This window comes from Condylura cristata, unplaced genomic scaffold, assembly GCF_000260355.1.
Source record: "Condylura cristata isolate star-nosed mole 26May11 unplaced genomic scaffold, ConCri1.0 scaffold00006, whole genome shotgun sequence".
NCBI classification, from domain to species: Eukaryota; Metazoa; Chordata; class Mammalia; order Eulipotyphla; family Talpidae; genus Condylura; species Condylura cristata.
In genome coordinates this window covers 10,888,291-10,910,735 of record NW_004567107.1, presented here as the reverse complement: position 1 = coordinate 10,910,735, position 22,445 = coordinate 10,888,291, and the positions used below count along the sequence as shown (strand labels likewise).

Genomic DNA, 22,445 nt, shown 5'->3' with positions numbered 1-22,445 from the left:
CCCGAAAAAACAGGCCTGCAGATGGAAAGGATTTGCTTCGGGCCTGCCTGACCACATGCTGGCGTCTGCTCTGCTCCCTCAGGCTCCTGTGAAGCTTCTTTTACTTTGCGGCACGTGGCTGCATCCTACACCATCCTCCGATCCAGGGCCACCCACACTTCTGTCATTCTACCATCCCCTTTCATGATAGTCACGTGACACTTGTATCTGGCACTTTCTTTGAATCAGTTGAATTGTTTTCCAATTCTATGTTGAAAACTTCCCTGGTGGCACAGCAGGTTAAAGCACAGCACTAAGAAGCTAAAGCCACTTCCGCACGAGTTCCATCCCTGCCCTGGAGGTGACCCACATGATGCTGGGGACCTCTCCTGACTTGTCCACTGCTCTCTTCAGCAATGTAATTCTTCCATCTGCCTATTCTGCTCCCTGCTCTGTCTCTGGTGAATCCTCTCATGCCCCCTGCACCCCAGTTCTCTATGCATAAGTAAATAAAAATCTTTTTTTAAAAATTTGTATTTATTTATTAATACAGAACTGGAGTACAGGCCAGAGATGTGGAGGGTGAGAGAATTCACCAGGAGCAGAATGGGGAGCAGAACAGGCAGATCGATGAAGTACACTGCTGATGGGAGCAGCGGGTGGGTCAGGAGAGGTCTGCCGCGCCATGTGGTCACCTCTGGGGCAGGCGGGGATAGAACTCATGCAGACGTGGCTTTAGCTTCTCAGTGCTGTGCCTTAACCCACTGCGTCACCAGGGAGGGCCCCCAATAAATAAAATCTTAAAAAAAAAACCAAACTACTAGCACATGCCTTCAGTAGAAAGTAGCTATAAAATAAAACTGTATAAATACATACTATAAAACAGTATTAATAAGTTCTAGGCAGATACTATTGCCTGCTAAGTGCCTGCTCTCACTTTGAAATGCAGGAAAGTAGCCAGTGATAGAGAAGTGTGAAAGGCATATTAGCATTGCTGGAAGGCTCTCTTTGATGTCATCTGCAAGTTTGACAGAGAATAGAAAGGTTATCAACCTCCCCATTGTGTGATCAGTTTCATTTGAGTCATGTCCTAAGTCATGGCATATTTGAGGAAACCCTGCCTTTAGGGATTTAAAACAGAGGGGTGGGTGTAGGCTCAGAAGCACCCACCTTCCCTGCTCTGGCTTGACCTATGGGGTCAGCAAGACTGATGCTTTCTGTGCCCCCAGGGCTAGGAGTGTCCCAGGAAGGTCTCCACCTCAGTTTGTGGTGCTGACTTTGATGTGGCCTTGAAAATGATCTAAGTCAGCTTTCTTGTTCTACATATAGAAATAGTGAAGCCCCATGTGGGAAAATTATCAGCAGAAGGGAGAAACACACATGAGTGACAGGAGACAAAAGTAAACCCAAGTTGTTGTTTTCTAGTCTAATTCTCATCCCTTCTGTACCCCCATCCTCATCATGCTCCCCACTCCCTAATGATTGGAAAGTAAAAACAAAAACAAACAAACAAACAAAAAACCAAGGAATTGATAAAATATATATTTATTTAATGTAAATATACTGGAAGAGTCTATTACTTTCACTCCATGTTATAAAATCTCCAAGGAAATTTTGGGTACATCAGGACCTCATTTTATTTTAAAAAAATGTATATACTTAACACAACTCTCAGAAAGTACCAGGGTCACAGTTAACTGAATTTATAGCCATCTACAAGGGAGGTCGGTTTAGTGTGCCCTTCTTATAGAAACTAGGGCATTGAGAAGTTAACAGACTTGCCAAGGTCACACAGCCAGTAAATAGTAGAATAGAACTCCAGGCTGGCTTCAAATCCTATGCTCTTACTTAGCATATTAATTACACTCCCTCTCAACACACAAAGACTATCAGTGTGTGGGGAGAAAAATAAATAAATAGAAAGTGCTGAGAACAGGAGTCTCTGACCCCAGAGAACTCAGGCATCTGGTGATAGATGGTCAAACATCTGGACCACAAACCAGTTGTGCGACCTCCTTCCTGCATCACCTCAGTTTTCTTATCCATCAAACTGGCATAAACATGGATGCTGAGAGGGTGACAGAGCTGTCTGCCTCAGTATTCCCCATCTACGGGTGTTCCATACCTGGTAGGTAGGACACCTCCAATTTTGCCTCTCACAAACTTTATAACCTTGAGCGACCACTTTCCTCCCTGAAACTCCTTGTTTTTATAAGCATGAAAGTAAGAAATAACGACACTATCTGAAAGGTGACTTTCAGCTTTGACACTCTCAATGTCCATATTGATGGGCTGATTTGGTAACCCATGGTACAGGGGCTGGTCTCACTGCAGATACTGAAAGACTCTGGACACCTCACCCCTTCCCCATAGGAGACAGGTAATCCATCTTCTGGAAGGTTCCGTGGGCCTAAGGGGAAAACAATCCTTTCAAGGCACCCAAATTTGGGCCAGAAAAGAAAATAGAACCCTAAAGCTAAAAGGACTTAACTTTCTTGAATAAAAGTAGAAGGGTTTTGTCCCAAGGAAGGAGGTGTACACTCTGCTGTGCATGTGAGCTAGGTCTTATCTGACTGACAACTCTCATTTGTTCACTCCAATTACCTGGTGTTGAGTCACTAAGATTCTTCACTGGAAATAGAGAGGAAAAACACACACAGCCTACCCACCTGTCTGTGGACGGATGTATATGAGGGGTAAAACAATTTTAAATGGACAAGTACAGGATATTTAGAGCAAATCTGTGCTCTCAGGGAGGAAGTGTGACATATAAATCACTTATGTGATCCATCCAGCTTACTCAGCAGCACCCCACCCCACTACCCACTCAACCACCCACTCCAAGTGACTTGTCTTCCTCGGGAATGAAGAGTGTAAGTGAACAGTCCCTCATGCTTGTGCACAGGCTTGCTTCCCTCTCTGCCTTTTAGAAATCAGTGGAATCTCTTTGCAAAAGCATTTTCTCAAATGCTTCCTTTGTTGGAGGACTAATCACCATAATACATTTCCATCATGAACCTCTCTCTTTTATGAACTCCCAGATTTTTAAATGGACTAATGGGTGCGGGTTCAGAGGCATCCATAGCGCCCTTCGAGTGGTGTGATGCTTTCTGTGCTCCCAGAGCTGGCTGGGGGCTTTCAGTTCATGGAAACCAGTGGCTTTCAAACACTGTTCCAGAGAACTCAGCTTTTATCTGCAGTATACAGTGACTCCAAGGTATGATTGTGTTTGATCAACGTGTTTCTTGGCTAACGATTTATAAATGAATTCAAATACTAAAAACACAAACATATCCTCTCATTTATGAGTTGATGGAACTGAGACTTGGGAGGGATGAGTAACGTGGAATTAATAAACTACAAAAGCTGCTATGAGCACTGGATTTGAATCAGGGAATCCATTCTTTGCTTCTGTCATTTACTGTCTCACTGCGGGGAGACACTGATTCTTGGCACCCTCCCTCCCCTGTAATGCAAGAATATCACCACTTTAATGCAGTGGTTGTAATAGGTTTAAAGAACATAAAGTTGTTTTAAAAAACAGTAATACTCTATATGTCTTCATTTATATAGCAGACTTGAACTTGTATGCTAAGTAGCTACTTGGCACCATTTCTTAGATGTCTCAAACATCCTCAAGTTTTTCAAATACTCCCAAACTGAGCACATTATCATCTATGCTAATCTTGCAGGGTGTCGTAGCTCAATTAATGGAACCCACATCCATCAAGTTGTCTATCAAACATACTAAAGAAGTTTGTTGATCTCATGTCAATATCCTTCTTCTCTTCTGACCACATCAGCTCCCAACTCTACATATCATTTGTTCACAGGACTTTCTCATTCTTCACATACATACACTAAAATGTACACAGCATGGCTGTATAAATAATGTCTGGCTTTCCCAGATCTCAAAGCTCCCTGAAGGCAGAGATCCAGTTTTGCCTATATACACTTTCTAATCTTGGGTGACCACCTTTCTCCCTAAAATTCATTGATTTTATAGCCATGGCAAGTAGGAAATAACTATATTATCTGAAAGTTGACTTCCAACTTTGACACTGAATTATTTGGATATGTAAACATATATCAATGTCAATTTACTTACCTATCTCCACATATACACATGCAAATATACATGTGTGTGGTTTTATGTATTTGGAGAGACACACACTTATACACACAGACTCTGGAGCCAATGCAACAACCGCTGAGCCCCCATTCTCAAGAGGCTCCCTACACTTTATATGCCATCGCTGCTTCTTCTGGATACAGACTAGACCCACAGACTAGAGTGTGCTATTCATTATTCACCTCAGGGGAGATTCACAGAGTACCCAGATCATGACAGTTGCTGCTGCCTCCGGACCCTCCAGAGATAAAAAGCCAGGATCGCTTTTAGCAGCCCAAACCCCAGTTGCACAGTTTTCTAGATTTGGCTAAGGCCATTCACACAGAAGTGCTAAGTTGATTCTCTACCTGAATTCTCCAGGTCCTTATAAGCTTCTGCCCACGACTTGGCCATGTTAGCCAGCGTATACTCCATGATCTGGATGTCGGTGATGGGGCAGTTGCACTGTGGGAATTCCTCGGCACACTGGCACCGGCACTGGCTGTTCTGACACACGTACTCCCCCTCTCCATTGCACATGATGTAGCTCAAGGCTGACTGGACAAACTTCTCTTGTAGATACTGAGGGAAGATGATCTGAAGACCTGTTTGGGAGTAGCAAGAAGGGGAAACAGAAAAGTTAAAAAAGTTTCATAAATTGTTTCTTTCTCATTTTTTTAGGATTTTTTTATTTATGCATACGGAACTAGAGTACAGGCCAGAGGTGCAGGGGCAGTGAGAGGATGCACCAGAAAAAGAATGAGGAGCAGAACAGGCAGATCAACAAAGTACATGCTGAGGGGAGCAGTGGGTGAGACAGGAGAGGTCTGTTGCACCGTGTGGATCACTTCCGGGCAAGGGATTGAAGTCACGCTGAAGCAGCCATGGCTTGGCTTAGCTTTGCAGTGCAGCGCTCCAACCCACTGCACCACCAGGGAGGGCCCCACATTAACAGTTTCAAAAGAAGGATTCTGAAGCTGCTATCTTCTTCTCTTTGTTTTGGAACCAAATATCTCTGGGCCTGCCTCGTTCTGCAGGACCTAAATTGGTCAGGGCTTTGGTTATATTACTTCTACTTAAAGATCCCAGGTCATGACCTTGGCAGCTCTGAAATACTAGACTCTCTTCCATTATATTAGGATTGAGACTTGAGCCAGACCTGGTATAGACCTTTTCCATTGGTGGGGGGGGACCTTATTGAAAGCACAATGTTATTGTTTATTTCTCCTTATTTTCTTCATTTCTTTTCTCAAATATTTATGAACCTTCTTTATGAAGCTCAAGTCCTGAATGAGACTCCAGGACTATAAAAAGACAGTATCTTCGCCTGTGGGGACTTAACAATATATATTCAGCAGGGAAGACATGGACACACATGATGATAACACAGCTTGGCAGACCTTGGGTGGGGGGGGCAGCAGACCAATGTGGATTACATTGCTCAGAAAACCAGGGAGGCTTTGTAGTGGAAATGGTATTTGGGCTGATTAAAAAGTGAATAAGGCCCTCCCTAGTGGCGCAGCATGTTAAAGCACAGCACTAAGAAGCCAAAGCCACTTCCGCATGAGTTCGATCTCCACCTGCCCCAGAGGTGTTCTACATGGTGCAACAGACCTCTCGGGACCTGCCCGCTGCTCCCCTCAGCAGGGTACTTCGTCAATCTGCCTGTTCTGCTCCCCACTCTGTCTCTGGGAAATCCTCTCACTGCCCCTGCACCTCTGGCCTGTATCCCAGTTCTGTATGATAAATAAATCTCAAAAAAAAAAGGGGGGGGGGGTAAAAGGGTAAGAGATCACCACAAGAACAGAAGAGGAAGCACATCACTAAGACAAGAAGAGCCGGATCAAAGATGCGTGTTTTGCAGTTAGTTGATTGCTACCAATAGAAACTAACTCCAATTGGTAGGAGGAGAACAGGTGTTTGGAGAGAGACAGATTCCAGAGAGCAAAGGGTTTTATTCTAGGCTATGGAATTTGGACTTTATTCTGTGAATATGGAGGATACTTTGGTAGTTTTCGAAGATGAGAAATTCAGGAGTAAAGTGATACACTTGAATAGGACCACTGTATCATAAAAAAGTAAATTATCAGTGGAGAACCAAATTGGAGAGAATTCATTTACTGTTTTGCCCTGAGACAAGGAACCAACATCCACCAAGCAGAAGTGACTTTCTCAATGCAGTAGGCTGATAAGGTGGCCACATCACATGACCTCCTCTCTATCCTTGAGTAATGGAAGTCTCAATCCTGAGAGCCAGTGATGGAGGAGAAATTATAGGCATTGAGTTCTACCCTTACAGCTTTGAAACAACAGCCTAGCAAGTGATTAACTGGGGGACCCAGCTACATTCATTTGGACCAAATGAATTCCAGAAAGCATGTTCAGCTGGGGCATTTCTCTTTTGCTCATTTGAAACTGCCAACAGGTTTAGCCATCAATGCATATGGGGGTAATGGTTTTATTACCCACGGTGTCAAAGAGAGCAATGTTCTCATTTGGATTAAAGTTTTCTCATTCATGCTTCAGGGACACCCCCTAATCCTACTTATCAGGGATTTGCTAAATAAGCTCAGCCTTTATCTCACTCTTTGCTTCACATTTGTGTTTCTACATTTTTATCTGTTTCCCTCACCCCTTCAAATTATATATGTGTGTGCGTGTGCATGCACACGATGCCCCACACTTTAGTCTGTCTTCAAAGGGGCATTGTGGGAAGGAAGACTATGCCTTACTTGGGAAACTATAATAAGGCAATTAAGAGCTGGGCATTGCCTGTAAGACTCCCCGACTTCTTACCCGCATCATCTCAAGGAAGATGTTCAACTTTGCTCTAAGGTTCCCCTTTCTCTTCTGTAAATTGGAGATATTTTTAGAACAGAGAAGTAAGTGAGAAAAAAAAAAAAACACAAAAAAACAACCCTTCCAGCTGTCTAGAACAGTTCCTGTCACCTAGGAAGCAAACAGTAAGTGTTCTCTTTTCATTTTGATGAAGATGGTGACGGCAATGACGATAGTGATGATGTTGTCAGTCCTCACGAAAGGTTTAAAATTTTTGATTGCACCTTCAGAATAAATGAAGGAACAAAAGCTATGGGTATTTAATCAAAGTAAGAATATACTTAGGGTTCAAGTATTTAGAGACTTTCACAAGAAGTAAAGTTTAGGAGGCTGTGCCAGCAGGTGCAAGGACTATTCAGAAAGGTGGACCCTCCCTCTACCATGATGCCTGGAAGGTTCTACTGGACAGTGCTGCTCAGCTTAGGCTTTGAATCGCTGTCACGTGACAAATGAGCAAGGAGTTTGTGTAACTTCACAGAAGAGCTACAATCCAGGAGTTTGCCACAGATACAGAAAGGTGGAGGAAAACTAATTAAGCAGTAAAGTCCCTTCTTACCAGGTCTACAGTTCTTTCAGGCTAGGCACTATTGAGTCATTTTATCTGTATCACCATTTTCGCTTCCCAAGCAGAATTTATTTTTAGCTGAATCCCAATCCCTATAGGCATCTGAGTCTATGGATTGGGGTTAAGTTTCTGTTGCTTAAGGGAACTCTATAGACTATACTCTCAGTCCTATTTTTCTAGCTTGCTCATCATTTTCTTTCTCTCTTTTGTAGGGGATAAAATATTCTATTCTTGGTCCTAGCCCAAAAGGAATTTGGGGGAAGCATTTTTAGAAATTTGCGTCAAATCATTTCTCCATTTGGCAAGGATACAAAAGGCAGTATTACCTACCCCATTTAATGCATCTGAAACCAGATGAAGTTTGGGGTTGGGGGGTTTCTGGGAGCAGCTGAAATATAAAACGGGCTGCTCTTTAAAAATGGAAACTCAGAGCTGTCTCTGAGGCAGAATCTCCTGGGCAATTTTGAAAGGAATAATGAAGACATAGCAATTAAAAAGCACTTTCCTGCAAAATGTCATTACTGTTTAAAGTTACATAACCATTTCTACAGCGGAGTTCACACAGCAGTCACAGCACAGTCTTCTCCTAGTGACCTGTCTCCGACAAAGAGGCCCATTGCTGACCTCCAAGATGGGCGCCTGAATCCCGCCGGCTTCAATGGGGTGTCATAAATAACTTGGAGGGGCATTTGGCCATGTCGCCACTGTTTGAAAGATATACAGCTGCCGGTTGGGGGGTAGTTTTCTGTCGCTACAGTTCCCAAAGACACACACACAACACACCCACACATACAGAAAAGAAAACTGAGAAAACGTGAGGGGGATTGAGAAAGGCCACCATTATTGCCAAGCACATAAATTCTGCCTCACAAAACCCAGGAAGGCAATAGTTGAGAATTTCCTCTGAACACCAAATCACCCACACATAGCATATGGAATATTTCCCCCCAATCTTGTTATATTAAAACAAAAACAAACAAAAAAAAAAAAAGAAGAAGAAGAAGAAGAAAGGAAGGAAAACACAGCAACTCTAGTTTACTTTAAAATGGAATGTTTCACTGTCTGGCAGGTTGGCTGAATCACATTGGCATGGGGACACCACATTATCATTTCCAGTTCTGATTTCACCCCATCTCCCTCAGTCTTTCCTTTAACATTTATCATGTATCTTATGTATTTAACACACCATCTTTGTGAGATCTATGTCTGTCTGTCACACTGCAGGCTGGCTCTCTCTCCTAACCTATCTCCTTCCCCTCATCTACTAATATTTTCTCGTCTACTCAGGGCATACTGAGCATTCTAACCTCTTTCCACTCCCTCTACTCTGCCAGTCTAATTTTTCCTACAGTTTTTGTATTTGTTCTTTTCTGTATCTAGAATATTCTTTCTCAGGCCTCTGCCTGGCTCCCTTGTTCTACAATCTAGACTTCTTAGGACCACACCAAATAAACTGTCCCTTTTGTTGTCTTTGTAGAATTAGTTACTGGCTGAAATCATGTTATTAATTTATTTTTGTGTTTTTTTTTTTTTTTCCAATCACCCCCATTACAGAGTGGTCTTTAGTAGGAGCAGGGCCCTGTCTGTCTACCACACAACCCTAAAGTTAAATTAATGTCTATTGTAGGCTCTGGACACATACTGGCTGAGCATAAGAAGTACCCCCTTTTTCATGCGAAATGAAAAGAAGGCTGTCCCTAACAACTCTGAGGTAATTAGAACTGGTAGGGTAGGTAGCCCAAAGCTCCACAACTAAGTAACAAACTGAGGACTCGGAATCCCAACTGAGTTCTGAAGTATCCTGGGACCTTCTGCCTCTCTGCTGGGAAGGTGCAGAAACTGAGAAAAACCCTGGCCTCCTGTCCCTGGGACAGCTCTGACTGGTAACATCTCAGCCTCTCTGAGACTCAGTTTTCTTGTCTGTGAATTTAAAATACCAATAATCACCTTCTAGAACTGTCTTGAGGTAGCATGAAAGGAGAACAGACACTTAAGCATGAACCTGGTTGTTAAGTACTGAATGTTTGTGAGGTCCCTGAAACTCATATATTGAAACCCTAATTCCCAGCATGAAGATATTAGGAGATGGATGGTGCCTTTGGGAGTAATTAGTTCACAAGGGTGAGGCCTCCACATAGGATTAGTGCCCTTGAGACAGAGTGCTTTCACCTCACACCCCCTTCCCCACAATAAGCACACACAGAGGAAAAGCTGCTGTCAGTAAGCCTTGTCTCTACTCTGGCAGAGTACTGTTGTCACCTTGATCTCCCACTTCCAGATCTTCTGAACTGTGAGAAATAATTGCTTGTTGAAAACTTCCAGTCCTGGAATTTTGTTACAGCAGCTTGAGTAGATTTGGCATTGCGTAAGTATGTGTTCAATAAGTGGTAGGTTCCCCAAATTATGCCTCATCAGTTCATAATCCATTATCTCTACCAAACTTGAGTCCTTCTTGGAAAAATCCTCAAGCAGTCCCATTTAGGCCAGTAGGAAACTTGCCAGGAGTGTGTTTTCTCCCAGTGGCGCTATAAGAATTACCACAGGACTTCATCATGTGTCTGCTGTTTGCTGATGTCTACCTTCCATGAATTCCCCTCCTTTCTTATTTCATTCTCTCCTTTTTTCCTTTGTTCTCATTTCCACTCTTCTATCATCCTTCTTTTCTTCTTTCCACCCATATTGCTCAGGCCCTATGACGAGCTGAGCTTGAACACCCTTCCACAATCGCCAGAACTCATGACTCACTGAAGGCACTGAACAAGTTTGTAAGCAAGTTGCCTGGGTACAATGAGATGAGAGCCTGCTTTCCAGAAGCGTGAGCTTGCTCAGGGAACACAAAGGAAGAAGAACAGCTATCCAGAAGGGAGCAGAGGTTGTCAAAGCTGCTCTTCTAAAGGAAGTGGCATTTAGGTTGAGACCTAAGCAAGAAATGGAACGAGGGGCCTATAAGAAGAGCAGTGGGGAAAGTAGAAGCGACACCTACAAAGGCTTCAGGCAACAGAACTCCTCTCAGCAAAGAAGCACCCTAACCATGACCCTTTTTGATTAAGGGTCATCTTTGTTTGCTCACTTCCACATTCCCTACAGAAAAATAAGAGTTCTAGTTCCTCAGAGAAGATAAAAACTCTGAGTGAAAGAATGACACAGAGCAGGGATCTTTGTGCTCATTAGCAGAACAGCACTTCTTACAGCAAAAGAGATGAGACTTTCCATTACAGGCAGGGAATCAACCTGAGATTCAGGGGAAGAACTGAGGACTCACTGTGTTGCTGTATTTCAACCGTTGGGGTCAGGAGTTGCTAAAGTATCAGAAGAACTTTCAAAAGAAACTCACATTGGGGGGCCCTCCCTGGTGGTACAATCAATTAAAGTAGAGCACTTTGAGGCTATCTCCAGTGACTATAGCACAAGTTCTATCCTGGGCCAGGGAGGTGATCCACATGGCACAGCAGACCTCTCCTGACCTGCCTGCTGCTCTCCTCAGCAGTGTGCTTCATTGATCTGCCTGGTCTGCTCCCCACTCTGTCTCTGCTGAATCCTCTCACCTCCTGCACCTCTGGCCTGTATCCCATTTCTTGTATGCATAAATAAAAAATAAATATTAAATAAAAAGGAGAGATTCATATTGGATCCCCGAGACCTTCAATTACACTGTTGCTATTGCTACCTACAATAGGTACTTGTTCAGGTGACTGTTCATTGAGGTCAGGGAACATTTAGTGACCCTAAAGTCTAAAGGTTATAGTTCAAACTTCAACTCTGACCCTGATTGTGACAAACAGAAACTCTTAGCTTCTTCTTCCTCCCATCAACAAGCGGTAAACATGATTCTATGGACACGCATGGTCTACTTGGAGATTCAAATCTAAAACACCAAACCCAAGAAGAGGAGACAAAGGATAATTAAAACACACACACACAAGGGTCAGCCTATTTGGTACACAGTAGGTACGGAATACATGTGTTTCAAATATCAGATAATTCAGTGACCTATTTTGAAGATGAAAGGAAATAAGAATTATTACAATAATTACAGAAGACTTTTTGTATGTGTATGGGATGTGGGTTGAGTCCTGAAGCAAAAGCGTGGTCTGGGCAGATAAAAGACTGCCAAAGTGTCCCAAGAACAAGACCTATGTGAGCAGAGATGGGCCAGTGTGTGAAGCCTTGATCCATCTAAGTCTGTTTCATGATGAAAACTATGTATTTCATTGAGTGGTTTTTCTTCAACCAAATACCTTATACAATGGTATTTGGATGGACTTGTTCTTTACTGACCCATTTCATTAGGTCTTAAGTGCGATCTCCTATGATGCCAGAGGAAGCAGGAAAATGCAATTTCTATTTTGGTTGAGTATAAATATTTTCTATCCTGTTCTTGCATCAGAATGTGGCCCCCTGTCGAGAGCTCTGAGTCCTATAGGAATCCCAGCTGTTGTCTTGTAACTGCTAAGTTCTGCTTGTCAAATTCTGTCCATCTCTGCAAAGAATGATACAGGGAGAACAACAAAAGGACACACCTTTTGCAAAGAGTCAGCCTGATCCCCTTCCTTGTGAAAGCCCAGGGATTTCAGACTGGCAGATAAAGGACTTTATGGCTCCAACAGCCATTCTGAACTCCAGTGTAATGAAGGCATGCAGGTCAATTACCCATCTGTTTGTGTTTCTATTGCTGTGAATTACAGTATCCATCGCTGACAGCTCATTGGAGTGGAATGAAAATAAGACGATAATTCACCCAGTGAAACTGTGCAGAAAGGGCGAAAAGGCTATGATCTCATTCATAAGTTCAGCCCTGTCTCCATGATGGGTCATTTGCACTCGGGGAAATGAAGAAAGGCAGCTACCTGGGGGGAAATGGGTGGGTTCTGGCACCCCTCATGTGAGAATTAGGGAACCTTCCACCCCTCTGAGTTCCCAAGTACCACTGACTCTTCCATAGAATCTTAAAGAGTAGACTAGAAACTCTTGGATGAGGGATATAGGCAGAAGAAATATGACACACCAAATCTAAAACCGTTCCATCTGAAGTTTTGAAGGAGAAAGTTTCCCTCAATAGAGGACTCTTCATCATTGGAACTGTATGAGCATTGTTTGAAAGTAGACATAGCAGAGATGTTCTAGAGAACCAAAGGTCCAAATATAAGTTGTAGACTGGGTTGTCATTAACAGTATGAACTTGGGCCCTCCCTGGTGGTGCAATAGGTTAAACTGAAGTACTGTGAAGCTAGCTGCAGCTGCTTCAGTGTGAGTTGAATCCTTGGCCAGGGAAGTGTCCCATATGGCCCAGCAGATCTTTCCTGTCTCACTGGCTGCTCCCCTCAGCAGTGTACTTCATCAATCCCCCTTTTCTGTTCCCCACTCCATCTCTGGTGAATTCCCTCACTGTCCCTGCACCTCTGCCCTGTACCTCAGTTTTGTGTGTATAAATGAATAAATCTCTAAAAAGAACAAAGAAAAATTCAACTTACACATTTTCAACATGAAGATATTTGTGAAGCTCTAAGATGTTGCTTCAAATGAAACTAATTTTCTTTGTCTAATTCATGCTAAAAAACAAGTTGATACCTATAAGAACTGTAGTACCTGTGTTACCTGATGCTAGATCAGCTGCTATTTCCAAATTCCTCTCTGACCTATCACCCTTTCTTGCTATACCCTGCAATACCACTGCCTCTGTCCCCTAAATGTGCCTATTTTCTTCTATGCAAATTTTGGCACCAGCTCTTACTGGTGCAAAACTTTGCAAAGCTAGTAAGAGGCTCAACTCTGAGTCTCAGTAAAGCTTCCACTGCATGGCAGTGTTAAAATTATATAACATCTGATATCTTGACTGCGGTGGTATCATAATTACACAATTGGATATGTTTGTCAAACTCATAGAACTGTCCAACTCCCCTCCCCCACCAAGGGTGAATTAGAAAACAAAACCATTCATATCACACATGTGAAGCTCTTCCTATACAACAGTTCTTTAACTAATGTAATTTTCTGTCCTCACCTTGGGCTTTATTGATTCCCCTGGAGCTTTACAGACACCCTTGTGGTAGCAACCAAAAAAACACATTGTACATTTTTCAGTTCCAATAGAACACTGAACTGATTTTATTTGCACCTTTATGCTCATATTCCTCCTGCTCTTTAGCTCTTTGAATGTAAGAGGCATAGTGTCATCCACCCCCCATATCTTCGTCATGTACACATCAGTGTGTCCCCACTGAATGTGTTTGAATAATGGTGAACTTAGTGTGAAGAGAAAAGGGCTCTACTCAGAACTTAGTAGAGCCTACCACTTACAATTATCCTTCATTTCTAGAGCTATCGAACATTTCTCACATTGTGAAAAATCTGTATTATTTTCTCTAACACTTGAAGCTATTTTAACTTCAATGTAGTAAGGAAAGAGACAGGTACTTGGAAAAATCTGAAGAAAAAAAGTACACAGATCCAAAAATCTCCCACAGAGAACAATGATACTAAAGGACTTGGCCACTAATTGCAGCACATGTTTTGTTTTGAATCTATTGCTACGAATTATGATTTGGATCATGTTTGTTACAGAAGCATGCTTCATATATTTCTTTGCATTCTTTCCAAGATATTAAGCACAATACTAGATCAAAGTAGGAATACAAAAATAAAACTGTATGATTCAGCAACTATAGAAAAGTCCTTTCCTGCATCAATTTGTGGAGCCAGGTGCTATACTTAATGCTAGAGATACAGAAAATGAATAAGACACACTCCAATTGGGTGGGAAGACAAGACTCCTCACTGTGCAACTGCAATATAACATACAAAAAAAACAGACACAAGTTTGGGTAGAAAGAAACAAGAAGAGTGCTCTACATTTGTGCAAGAGTAGAGAGGTTTTGAGTAGTTATTTTGGATAGGTTTGACCCAAATGGAATGTATGCTTCAGCACTCACCAAGGTGTATGGCATAGAGTCATAAGTCTGTAACTATACTCAGATCAAGCATTTAATCCATGAAACTGTATTTAATCCATGGCTTTAGCTTCATAAGACACATCAACACAGTACACTGAGACATCCTGTAGTAAACAAGTATGGCTTATATTGTTTAATCTATGTCTCAAGTTACTGTGCTTTTGTCAAGTTACTGTGTAGTAAGAATAAACTTAAAATCCAAGAGACTTACAACCACAGGGTTTATTTCTTGCTCATGGTTCAGCTGCCTGACTTTCGACACTACTGCAGATGTCTTCATTTTAGATATAGGCTGAAGAGGCAGCCTTCTCAGTCACGTGCCATCATTAGGACAGAAGAAAATGAGCAAGTTAGCCAGGCAAGGTCTCCTAAAGCATCTGTAAGATGGAGTATACATTATGTCCTTCTACATCCCATTGGCCAGAGCCGATTACCCGAACAAGCCCAATGTCAGCTAGATGGGAAGTAGATATCTCCGACAGGATGTCACTGCCTCACGCAGCAATGCATGGTATACACAACCTTCACAGAGGAAGGGGGACTGTACAATCTACCACATAAACTTATTTTTGTTCCAAACCATTTTTTTTTAAAGATTTATTTATTTGTACATACAGAACTGGGGTATAGGCCACAGGCTTTGGGGTGGCGAGAGGCTTCACCAGAGACAGAGCGGGGAGCAGAACACTCAGATCGACGAAGTACACTGCTGAGGGGAGCAGCAGGCGGGTCAGGAGAGGTCTGCCATGCCATGTGGTCACCTCCGGGGCAGGCGGGAATCGAACTCATGCGGAAGCGGCTTTAGATTCTCAGTGCTGTGCTTTAACCCGCTGCACCACCAGGGAGGGCCCCAAACCATTTTTTTTAAAGATTTATTTTATTTATACAGAACTAGGGTACAGGCCAGAGATGTGGAGGGTGAGAGGATTCACCAGAGACAGAGTGGGGTACAGAACAGGCAGATTGACAAGTACACTGCTGAGGGGAGCAGCGGGCGGGCCAGGAGAGGTCTGCCTCGCCATGTGGATCTCCTCCGGGGCAGGAGGGGATCAAACTCATGCAGAAGTGGCTTAAAATTCTTTGTGCTGTGCTTTAACCCACTGCACCACCAGGGAGGGCCCCCAAACCATTTTTAAAAAATGATTTACCATAGGATTAAGCAACTCCACTCTTAAAGCATATACCCCAAAGAACTGAAGGCAGGTATTCAGACAAAAATTGATACATATGATCATAGAAGCAACATTTGTAATAGTAAAAAGATGGATGAAAATGTTCACCAACCTATGAATGGCTAACAAAACTTGGTATATTCGTACAATGAAATATCAGTACAGCCAAAAATGGCTGATACAAGCTACAACCTGAATGAAACTTGAAAACCTCTGGTTTAATGGAAGGTGCTCGATTAAGGGGAATGTATCATTCTGTGGATATGAAATATCTAGAATAAGCGAATCTTTAGGGACAGAAAGAAGATCAGTAATTGCTAAGCACTAGAGGGAGGAGAGAATGGGAATATGGGTATTTAGAATATCCTTTTGAGGTGGTGGAAATTTATGGAACTTGTTAGTGATGATAGCTGCATGAACCTATCATTGCCAAAGAGACATGCATTTTGAAATTATCCAAATGTTTGGCTGAATGTTGTATATATCCTCTTAACACAATAAAAATAAATAAATAAATAAATAAAAATGATTTGACAGTTAAAATAAATTCAATTCTGTAACTATTTATTCAGCTAAATGGCTGAACTAGTGAGACACTAGTAATAAACAAATAGAAAAGGACTGTTTTCTCCTCTCTAGGAGTTTAAATTCAGTAGCCAATGGGATATAATTGTACAGTAAGACAAGGGAGAAGGTATATGGTATAAAGGTATTTAACGTGCTGTTTGCAACTCTGAAGGAGATGTCAATTCTGAGCTCAATGATGAGGGATCACATAAGGATTGACTGAAAACAAACAGGAATGGTGGGGTTCTTGGTGACTTATGTAGGTCTTAGCCTTCTTAATGTCTGGTTTTGGTACGGTCAATGAAATTGACAAAGCATTGGATAGGACATGGATACAAGATGGACCAAATTGTCAGACTGACCATCTATCAGCGTGGATGTCCAGCTGCTACTCAGACTGAAGTTTATTTGAAAGGTCGAACCTGTGTGACCACATAGCAAGAGGAGAGTCTGCCAATATTCTTCTCTTCTCTGCACATCAGTTTATATCCCACCTCTTTCTGAGCCTTGAGTCATCAAATCATTCCATAATTTCCCCAGGTGAGAGAAGCACTTTTTAGAGTCACACACCCCAGGAAGGCTACATGGCTTAGTCATCATCTGCTCTAGAGGTACTTTTTTTTTTTTTTTTTTCTGAATATGAATCCTTTGGAGAGTTCGAATTTTGATATCCTTTTGAGAAGTGTGGAAATTGCACAGCTGCACACAGACATACACTGGCCAGTCAACTTACAAAAATCACAATACAGAAGGGGCTATCTAACTATGCGCTCTGACAAGATACATGTTTGTGCTTTATTTGTATGTTTCAGGTTGAGAAACAACACAGTGTCCAGTTGCTGAGCACTGGCATGACGTTCAAATTCTTGCTTTGTCCTCTCCAAGTGTGCTATTTAAATCTGTGACTCTAATATTTTCAAATCTGGAAAAAATAGGTTGTATTAAAGTTTACCAGAGATATTAACAGAAAGAAGTAAGCTCTAAACTGGCACATGAAAATTAGTAAATCTGAGCTATGATGATCACGTGGTATCTTCCTCCTTGTTTATTTTAAGTCAGATGATTTTATATTTCCAATTAAATGCAGAAATATGGCTTGGAGGAAGAGGTGTTTTCACTTCTATTTTGTAGGTTAGTGGACCTAGCAAAGCTCAGAGACTGCATTTACTTGTCCATGGTTTTATCATTCTCAAATCTGCTCTCCTAATCCTCCCATTTTATTTGTTTTCCCATTGAGCCTTGAATCACATCTTCTTAGAGGAACGCTACTTTTCCTTTTCACAAGACAAAGGACAGAGTGTTCCTTAGCTATAAAGAAAAACCAATATTTGGATGCAGCCAGCTGGGTGGAAATCAGCACTGCCATTTGTCACGAAGACACTGCTCTGGTATTCAACAGGCCGTGGAGACAGTACCCCAGGAAGACAGAGGCATAGATCCCCACCCGTGCCTCTGAGGCTCAGCTAAGAGGACAGAAAGCACCTTAGTCACGAGCCATTGTCTGGGATCTGAGGCTAATTCTTAATGAGAACTCACCCCAAAGCTGCCCACACAGCACTCATGGTGACAATCAGTCAGGGTGTACCCTATGGTTGCAAGGCTATTTGGGGAGACCAGTGTGAAAGATCAGAGGGCTAGAGAAAAGGAGACCTAATTATGCCTTGCCTTCTCCCACTTCCACTACAGATGAGCAGGGACTCACCCCCATCTATCCATGGCTAGACTGTGGTGTGCTGGTTCAGCTACCCCAGTTATACCAAGTAACCTGAGCCCAGGTGACCAGGAACTAAAAACTGGGAGAAACTGGGCAAGAGATTTGATCTCTCAGAGCCTTAATCTCTTCACCTGTAAGATGGGGAGCATGGTCACTAACTTCCAGAGGGGCAGTCAAATGACCAAAATATAGAAACACAACACTTGAGTAGTGGCTTCAAATATGTTATTTTTAACTACTTCCCCAAAATCTCTCTGTTCTTTTCTATCTATGACTTGTGAGATGATTTCAGAAATAACCAACTTCACATCTGTGATGTGTGGCTTCTATGAGAGGGGCTATTGCTATTTTGTCTTTCTTCAGCCTCTCCCTCCCGCTCCTACCTCTACTACTTCCCCGTATCGTCTCCTCTCTCCCACTCTCTTCCTCTTCCCACTCTTCTTCCCCTATGTCTTCTCTGGCTCTTCCTCGTCAACCCTCCTTCTCCATTTTTCCTTTTCACTTCCTTTTCCTTTGTCTCTTCTTTCCCCTGCTTTTGTTGCCACTGTAATGCCAATTACTGTAATACCATATAAAAAGTCAATTCAGCAAATATGTACTGAGTGCCTATTCCCATGGCACAAGGTTGAAAAGGGACTTTTTAGAAGGGACATTCAGAGGATTAAGGGGCATAACCCTTCCCTGAAAGACGTGACATCCAATGTAACAGAAAAGACACAAGGACTCTTGTATCCAGGTGAGGGGGCAGAGTGACTGACATAGAAGAAGAGGCCCTCAAGAAGCTGTCACTAGGGGAAACTGGACCCAGAATGATGCGGAAGAAAGAGTGGGAGAGAAAGTAGGACTCAGGGGAAGACGCTTTCACTTAATTATTCATTCACTCATGTAAACTGCTACTTATCAAATATCTTCTGAGTGTTGCTTATAGAACAAGTTCTATGAATTGTGCTACACATACAGAGATATTTCCTACCATCAAGGAAATGTATACCCCACCTGGGGAGTCAGACTAGTAATGACACAATTATACTCTTGCATGTCAAGTCCAAGGGAAGAAGGTGTGCAGGGCACCTATCATGGCAGAATGGGTAAAAGCAGCTATTCTGGGCATGGTGGAAGCCTAGGAATTGGAGACAAGATGTACAAAGGCACAAAGTAATAGGAAAATAAAAATGATGTGCCCAGTGTGAATGTAAGAAAGCCCACAGGTCTGGAGTGCAGGCATGTGCATATGATGGATAGTGGAAGATAAAGGTGGAAAGGGTTTGCTATGTTGCCTGGTACTGAGACATTTGGGTAAATGTCTAAACGTTTACCCAAATCTCTATGACTAAACATTTACCCAGATCTCTACAGAGGTTGTGGAGGGCTTTAATCAGGGAAGCGACAGCATCTGCTTTGGATTTTACAAACACCACACTGAATGGGGACAGGTCCACAGGAGTGGTCCAAATCAAGAAGTCTGGACTGGCAGTCAATGCACTGATCCTGGACAGGAGAATGAAGGAGGAGGTCCAAGGTGGGGATGGCGAGAGGTTACTACAACAATCTAATATCAGAGACATTAAAATCTGAACAAGCATGTAACTTAAATCTATGAAAAGTAATTACAAATTCAGGAAAATGCCCCCATTATATCCCTTGCCCTGTATGCACTATGGATGAACTGGCAGACATACATCAAATATAAATAAATTAAGTCATTTTCAAGAACTTACTATTTGGTCTGATCAACTCTGACCCTAAGATATTAGTTGAAATTTATAATAGCTGTTTGACTTTATTATTTTATAATCTTTTTTCTAATAAATAAGTCTTTCACAGAACAAAATTGTCCTCTCTGAATAATAACTCCCGTTAGCATATAAAAGTTTCATTGCTTATTTATTAAAAAAAAAAAAAGAAAACTTCAAGCTTCATCTAACCTTCTGCTATTGTGTCATTGATTTCAATCTTCCCCTGCAGGGTCTGCCAGAACTCCCGTCTGCATGCCCCTTCTTGTTTCCATCCATTCTATATATGCTTCCCTCCTTCTAATTTCAGAACACCTCCTATCAAAAGTACCATAAATGCCCATGTGGCTGCTTGCACAAGTTAGTGCTTTTTTCACTTTGATGAAGGGTGAGGACTATCTCTTCTATCACCAGTATTTGACATAGTTGTCCAGTGTCTTTGCTTTCACAAAATACTGTGCACGTGGGTTCTCAGATACTATATTCTCATCTCCCTGGCCACTTTTTAGTTTTCCTTTTTGATTCTTCATTTGTTATCATACCATCATCTCAATGCTTCAACATGAAATTCCCCACGGCTCTATAGCTGGATTCCTTCTTTCTTTTATCCATACCCTCTCCCAAGATAATCTTAGACAGTCTCACAACATGAAATATCACCTCTGCTCATTTATATCTCAGGTTCTCCCTTTAGCTTTCCATGTCCATATCCCTTTGGCATATCCACTTTAAATATAACAGATTTTTTCATACTGAGGTTCAAACCCAATGAGACTCCAACTTCTCACAGCTTTTGCCATTTCAGGGAGGCAAGCCCATCACTGCAGTTTTCAGGCAAACCATTGTAATCATCCTTCTCTTATCACTTTTGCTCACAAGCATTTCTAGTTCATTGTCAAATACTGTCAGCAATACTTAAAAGTATAGATTTAACTGAATCCCTTCCCACAAACATCAGTGCCACCATCATGGCCCATGCCATCATTTTCTTTTACCTTGATAAACAAAATAGACTCCTAACTGGGCTCTTGGCGTGTGCTCTTGGTCAGTGTAGTTTTTTCTTTCTTTCTTTTTATTTATTTATGCATACAGAATTGGAGTACAGGCCAGCGGTACAGGGGTGGTGAGAGGATTCATTAACCAGCAACAGAGTTGGGGGGCAGAACAGGCAGATCATCGAAGTACACTGCTGAGAGGAACAGCGGGCAAGACAGGAGAGGTCTGCTGTGCCATGTGGGTCACCTCTGGGGCCGGGGATTGAACTCGCACTAAAGCGGTGGTGGCTGGCTTGCAGTGCTGCATCCTACCTAACTGGCTGTGACATCAGGGAGGGCCCCAGTGTAGGCTTTCCTATTGAACAGTTATAGTGATTCATTAAAAATGGAAGGTCCATTTACTCCACTGCCCAAATTTGCACTCGCTTCTAATTTCATCCAGAGTAAAATCAGTCTTTTCCATGGTCTACAAATTCCCATATGACCTATTCCCTCACTCTCTTTCTGACTGTAAAGAAACTATATTTCTCTGTTTACTTATTTGTTGTCTTCTCTTCTAAAAACCATACACTGAAACTCCAAAATGATTGAGGATTAGATTATTTGCTGCTGCATAGCCAGCTCTTCAAACACTATCTGACACACACTTGATATTCAAAAAAATATGGCTAAATGAATGCCCAAATGGATGAATGAATACAATTCTGGATCATCCCTAGATTTCAGCAAAATATTCTCTGTGCATCCCTTTCCACATCAGTGACCTACTGAGGCAGAGCTGTGCTCTCTGTATACCTCACCAGATGGATACTAGATTAAATTACATGACAATGTCAGTAAAACACTCAACGGGCTTCTTGGAGAGAGAAATATAAAAATAAGAAGTTATCATTATGCCATTAGCATTATTACTACTGGCTTGGCTGTTGCTGCTTTGACTACTAATAGCCTCTGCTCAGTGCTATCGGCCTTTCTTTCCCATTTCTAGTCTCCTGCTATCATCTTTCTTTTTCCTATTGCCTTCTACCTCTGCCCTGTTTTATCAACATTTTATGAAAAACCACAATGTGCGTGTCATTAGCATGCCATTCATATCCTCTCCCATCTACCAGTAAGTATAAGCACAGCTCCGTTCTCAGCCGCTTTCAGAGGAATTAGGAGAAGCATAGATAGAGAGCAACACCATTTTGAGAAGGAGAAATTTGAAGTCAGGTGGTCTGGATTTAAATTCTGACTCAATCACAGATTGAGTAACCTCTCTTCTCAACCCTGGTTTCCTCATGTAAAGAGGGCGCTGCTGACACCTTCCTCATAAGCATGATCTAAGGGCTCAAAGTGCAATAAGGACAAGTCTATAATACAATAATACAAATTAATAGAGGTAAAAGTAAAACAAACAGTTAATAGAAATAAACGTGCATGGCCTCTGGCACATGAGAAACACTAACTGAAGAGGATGTCGTTATTTCCAGCCCTGCAACCCTCAGTCCTTGCAGTTTGTCTTCTAGCTGGGCTGGACCACTTCCTCATTTCTTTTATGCCTCTACTCCATTCATGATTTTTCTTAGCAGAGAAAGATTTCATGATGGAACACATTATTAAATATTTAAATAAATGTACTATATTTATACATCTACTTATACATATAAATTGTATGTCTATATCTATATCTATCAGAGATAGATAGCTATCTATATAAATTGTAGATGATATCTATCTATCTATCTATCTATCTATGTATCTATCTATCTATCTATCTATCTATCTATCTATCTATCTATCTATCTATCTATCTATCTATCTATCTAAATTGTAGATGAA

General features: G+C 41.9%; 1 protein-coding gene across 1 annotated transcript in view; it reads right to left on the bottom strand.

Moving 5' to 3' along the window:
- BRINP1 (bone morphogenetic protein/retinoic acid inducible neural-specific 1) overlaps window positions 1–22,445 on the bottom strand; it is a 163,991-nt gene that overhangs the window by 25,370 nt on the left and 116,176 nt on the right. The window contains exon 6 of the mRNA XM_004677394.2: window positions 4,459–4,695. Within this exon, the coding sequence (XP_004677451.1) occupies window positions 4,459–4,695 (237 nt within the window). The remainder of the gene's footprint in view (window positions 1–4,458; window positions 4,696–22,445) is intronic.